The 5,055-nt window shown below is 34.3% G+C and overlaps 3 protein-coding genes across 3 annotated transcripts; 2 read left to right on the top strand and 1 right to left on the bottom strand.

The window, feature by feature from the left end:
- The first annotated feature begins 254 nt into the window (after positions 1 to 254).
- LOC131850048 (uncharacterized) lies at positions 255 to 1,145 on the top strand. Its single transcript, XM_059200204.1, has one exon. It carries the CDS (start codon positions 255 to 257, stop codon positions 1,143 to 1,145), a length of 891 nt encoding a protein of 296 aa, XP_059056187.1.
- A 26-nt stretch (positions 1,146 to 1,171) lies between these two features.
- LOC131850049 (keratin-associated protein 19-2-like) lies at positions 1,172 to 1,974 on the bottom strand. Its single transcript, XM_059200206.1, has 2 exons — positions 1,969 to 1,974; positions 1,172 to 1,495 (listed from the first exon to the last, which is right to left on the bottom strand). Exons 1-2 carry the CDS (start codon positions 1,972 to 1,974, stop codon positions 1,172 to 1,174), a joined length of 330 nt encoding a protein of 109 aa, XP_059056189.1.
- A 45-nt stretch (positions 1,975 to 2,019) lies between these two features.
- On the top strand, positions 2,020 to 3,448 carry LOC131850045 (uncharacterized). The gene has a single exon (XM_059200202.1). The coding sequence runs from the start codon at positions 2,144 to 2,146 to the stop codon at positions 2,897 to 2,899; it is 756 nt and encodes a 251-aa protein (XP_059056185.1). The 5' UTR covers positions 2,020 to 2,143; the 3' UTR covers positions 2,900 to 3,448.
- The last annotated feature ends 1,607 nt before the right edge of the window (positions 3,449 to 5,055 follow it).

Here is a 5,055-nt window from a genome sequence, read left to right on the forward strand (position 1 = left end):
TCCGAGAACTTCGATCCACAAACACCCGTCTGCAATGCGTCTTATCTCTATATTAATTGCGCACTTAAGTACGTAAGTCCTTGGTCATACTTAAATACTAAAACATCTTCTTTTTTTAACATTGAATAATTTCCATATTAATTATTATTTAATAAATAAAAGTCAGTTCTTGCCATTTAAATAAATATATATATAAATAAATAATACCACTATATCTAATGTCAAAATCAGAAGCAAAATCCAAGTTAGTTACAATGGCAGAAATTGACTTGCAAATGTTGTTTAAATTCATAAGTGAATTCGATGGAAGTAGGGAAAAGTTGAATCCTTTCCTCAATAATTGTAGAAATGCTATTGAACTAGCATCACCACATCAAATAGATATTCTTTTTAAATATATAATTAGCAAACTTGAAGGTCGGGCACAGATTGCTTGTTCAATCAAAGAATTTACAGACTGGGAACAACTTGAGGAATTTTTAAAAAACCAATTTGGTGAAAAGAACTATTACATTCATTTATTATGTGACCTTCAAGCGTGCAAACAAAATTACAATGAAGTCGTTAATCAGTTTGCTCTAAGAGTAGAAACCTGTTTAGCTAAATTACTCACGAAAATAAACATTTCTATTCCTACTAAAAAGAAACTAGAACTCTCTGGTCGAGTCGCTGCAATGCAGGATTTGGCCCTTCATACATTTATCACAGGACTCAACCCGAAATTGTCTACTATAGTCAGGTGTCGAGATCCCGACACCCTTAACAGTGCTATTAACTTTGCTGTAGCCGAAGAAAAGATTCTACAAACGTATAAGCCACAACCGTCTTCATCTCATACAGGCCAATATGAACGACCTCGTCAAAATTCTAACGTCAGATATGATGGTAATCGACAGACGTCTTCAAAGTCCTCGAATGTTAATTTTACTCCGGGCAACCCAATAATATGTCGTTATTGTAAATTTTTGGGCCATTCGTTAGAAAATTGTAAAAGGAGAGAATATGATAATAAATACCGAAATAACTTTACTGCTAATCAACCTACTACATACACACAAAATCTTGTTCAGCGTGTTAATTATGTGGAGGACATTCAGTCCGAAGCTGAACCCAATTGTCTTGAGGGTAGTAATTTAAACGAGTAAGCATCTCGTCAAGGCGTCGTGCGAGATTAAGTAATACAAAAATCGACCCTATTATTATCACCGCTGTATCTACTGAATCCATTGAATCCACTGAATCCGCTGTATCCACTGAATCCGCTGTATCCACTAAATCCGCTGTATCCACTGAATCCGCTATATCCACTGAATCCGCTGTATCCACTGAATCCGCTATATCCACAGAATCCGCTATATTCACATATTCCGCTGTATCTACAAAATTCTCTGTATCCACAGAATCCGCCGTATCCACTGTAACTACTCAACCTGCTATATCCACTGTATCTATTCAACCTGCTGTATCCACTGAAACCATTAAAATTACGCAAACTCTGAAACCCATGGAAGTTTTCGAAATCGCAAATGATTACTCAAACAAATACTTACCATATGTCTCTGTTTTCACATAAGTCTCCGAATTCCCACAAGCTCTTCTCGTAGATTCAGGATCATCGATTAGTTTAATCAGACAATATAGCATCTCAAAAAATCAAAAACTTACAAAGGAATTTGTCACTATAAAAGGAATTGATCCCGACTGTGAATCCACTAAAACCATAGGCCATTTTTATTTAAATATTAAACCATTAGATCCGTTTCCGGTAATCGAACTGTCAACACTATAGTGATAAACTCCAAGTGAAAACTAACGAATAAAAATAATTAACTGTGATCTTGAGATATAACTTCGCTACATAACACTAGTAAAACCTCTGTGAAGTGTTTAAACATAATCAGTTTTACAAGATTGCTGAAGATTGATTATAAATACAAAGCGGAATATTTACGAGGTACGAACACATACCCACATTATTACGTTACGTTATTACGTTAAATATCGTTGAATCCATCAACGATATTTAACGTCAAGAGAACTGGCATTTGTGACATCTGACATTAGCAGTACAGTCAGTCAGTGTTGACAACAACGAGAATTTCTGCCTTTGCTAACACTACGTTCCAATATACGCAAACATACAATGGAAGGTCAGTTTCAAATATTATTCGACAAAATGAAAATTGAGATGCAAAATCAAACAGCTGAATTAAAGGATTCATTAACAAAAAGTATTATGGATAAAATAGAAGAGAAATTAATTCCTTTAGTTGAAGAAAATAAAAATCTAAAAATAAAAGTAGAAAAATTAGAAAAAGAAATAGAATCCCTGAAAAGAGGGGAGAAAAATAATAATATTATAGTATTTGGCGTAGAAGAAAAAGAATCGTCAACGTCTGAATTACTACAAGAAATAAAGAAGAACCTGAAACATGATCTAAATATTAGTATAGAAGACTACGAAATCAACAAAATCTATCGTTTAGGAACTAAGATTAGAGAAAGCAATAAGCCGAGGCCCGTACTATGTTCATTTATAAACAACTGGAGAAAGATCGAAATTATTAAAAATAAAAGAAACTTGAAGACTATTAATATTAGTGAAGATTACTCAAAAGAAGTTTTAGAAAAAAGAAAAATGTTACAAGCGGAACTAGCTGAAGAGAGAAAAAAAGGCAATATAGCATTTCTGAAATATGACCAACTAATAGTAAAAAAGAACATCAACAACCAAGATAAAAGGAAGAGGGAATCTTCTACTTCACCTTCCGTTTACAACAGCCACTCCAAAAAACAACAGATTGTTTCCTCAGTTAAGTCGAACAGAACAAATGCCTTTGATATGTTGCGGTCTAGATCCAACTCCCTTACTAACGTATCTACCACCAAAAAACAATAACAATTAATAATCGGCAAACGGAAACCAAATCTAATCGAAGAAACTAACAAAGAAATAAGAACACACCAATCTCCCCCAAGCCGACTGGTCCTCGTGGGGGAAAGAGACCACAACCCTCCAATAACAAAAAAAACAATAATCAATAACAACAATAACAGTAAAGAAAGTCGTAAAAATAAAATATACATAGCAGCCCTCAATGTACTCACGCTAAAAAATGAAGAAAATATTACAGAACTAATGTATGCGCTAAAAGACATCAAATGGGACATTGTTGGTCTCAGTGAAGTGAGAAGAGTCGGTGAAAATATCATATCTTATCCAGACTACCTATTTTGTCATAAAGGCGAGACCCCAGGCCTTCATGGGGTTGGATTCATTGTTAAAAATAGTTTAATTAATTACGTGGAAGAATTTATAGGTATTTCGGAACGTATTGCAATATTGAATCTGAAATTACCTGAATATAAGAACCCCTGGTCTATTGTACAAATATACTCTCCAACTGAACAATCTGATCAAGAAACTATAAATAAATTCTACTTTAATCTAAACAATGCTATCCAGGAACACGGTTATAAAAACCTTATAATAATGGGAGACTGCAATGGTCAAATAGGACAGAGACGTCCAGGAGAAGAAAAAGTACTAGGATCATACACATATAGTAGTAAAACAAGAAGTAGAAGTGGAGAACAGATCATGAACTTTGCCCTAGAAAATAACCTAACCATCTTAAACACTATATTCATGAAAAATAAGAAAAATATGTGGACTTGGATCTCACCGGACAGTAAAACAAAAAATCAAATCGATTTCATAATGACTAATAAAAATAGTTATTTCTCAAATTTTTCCGTAATCAACAAATTGAACTTTAACACCAATCACAGACTAATTAGAACAGAACTGGTATTAAACGAACCAAAAAAGTCTAGACCAAGATGTGGAATAGCAAAAGTAACGATCGGAAACCATCAGACTGAACAAATAACAATTGCTCTAAGGGACAAATTCAGTGACTTTCAATCTGAAACAAAGGATTTAGGCACGCAAGACAAATACAACTGGTTAGAAAATATAATGAAAACCCAAATACAAAAAATCGCAAATATAAAAAATGAACCAAGAAAATGGCTATCAACAAATACCATACAATTACTAGAAGAGAGAAACCACTTAATCAGCGCTCGAGGCATAAATGACAGAAGAAAATATCTAACGAAGATTAGTAAAGAAATAAAAAATAGCATAAGAAAGGACAGGAAACAAAGAAAAATGGAAATTCTAGAAAGGTATATATGGAAAACAGGCGGAGCCAAAAAAGCATACAAAGACTTGAAAAACTCAATGGACTGGATAGTTAAAATGAAAAACTATGATGGAAAATGGAACCACCGCAGAGCAGACATTCTGGAAATAGCCACATCTTATTACAAGAAACTGTACAAAGGGGACATCACGGAAGGTGGAATCGATCTGGTCGGTACCACAAGCGTTCCTAGTATTCTTAGAGCAGAAGTCGAAAAGGCTATAGTTACCCAGAGATTAGATAAAACACCGGGCCCCGATGGCATAAGTAACGAATTCCTAAAATATGACAAGGAAATCTTAATACCAGCCCTCACTGATATGATGAGTTTAACACTATATTAGAAACTGAAATAATACCTCAGCAATGGACAGAATCTAACATTATCCTGTTATATAAGAAAGGAGATAAATTCGAAATAGGAAACTATCGCCCTATCAGCCTTATGTCAAACATTTACAAAATCTTCGCCAAGGTCATTTTAAAACGACTTGAAAGAACGCTAGACGAACATCAACCGATAGAACAGGCTGGATTTCGTAAGGGTTACTCTGTCATTGATCATATCCATGTAGTTCGTCAAATTTTAGAGAAGTACAAAGAATATCAACTTACATACTATATTGCATTTGTCGACTACAGCAAAGCATTTGACTCTCTGCTATACAAAAATATATGGGAAACATTAGCGGAACAAGGGGTTGAGCACAAATACATCAGATTAATAAAGAATGTATATATTCATAGTACAGCTAGGATCCAGCTAGACAAGAAAGGTCATTCATTTAATGTTGGCAAGGCGTTAGACAAGGAGACCCCCTATCTCCAAAAATATTTTCAGCTG

Source organism: Achroia grisella, unplaced genomic scaffold, assembly GCF_030625045.1.
Source record: "Achroia grisella isolate CSIRO2021 unplaced genomic scaffold, CSIRO_AGI_Agris_v1 utg6880, whole genome shotgun sequence".
In the NCBI taxonomy this organism is placed as follows: Eukaryota; Metazoa; Arthropoda; class Insecta; order Lepidoptera; family Pyralidae; genus Achroia; species Achroia grisella.

Bases quoted from the DNA above. Each gene is read 5' to 3' on its own strand.
- LOC131850048 (XM_059200204.1), top strand. From the start codon at position 255: ATGGCAGAAATTGACTTGCAAATGTTGTTTAAATTCATAAGTGAATTC.
- LOC131850045 (XM_059200202.1), top strand. From the start codon at position 2,144: ATGGAAGGTCAGTTTCAAATATTATTCGACAAAATGAAAATTGAGATG.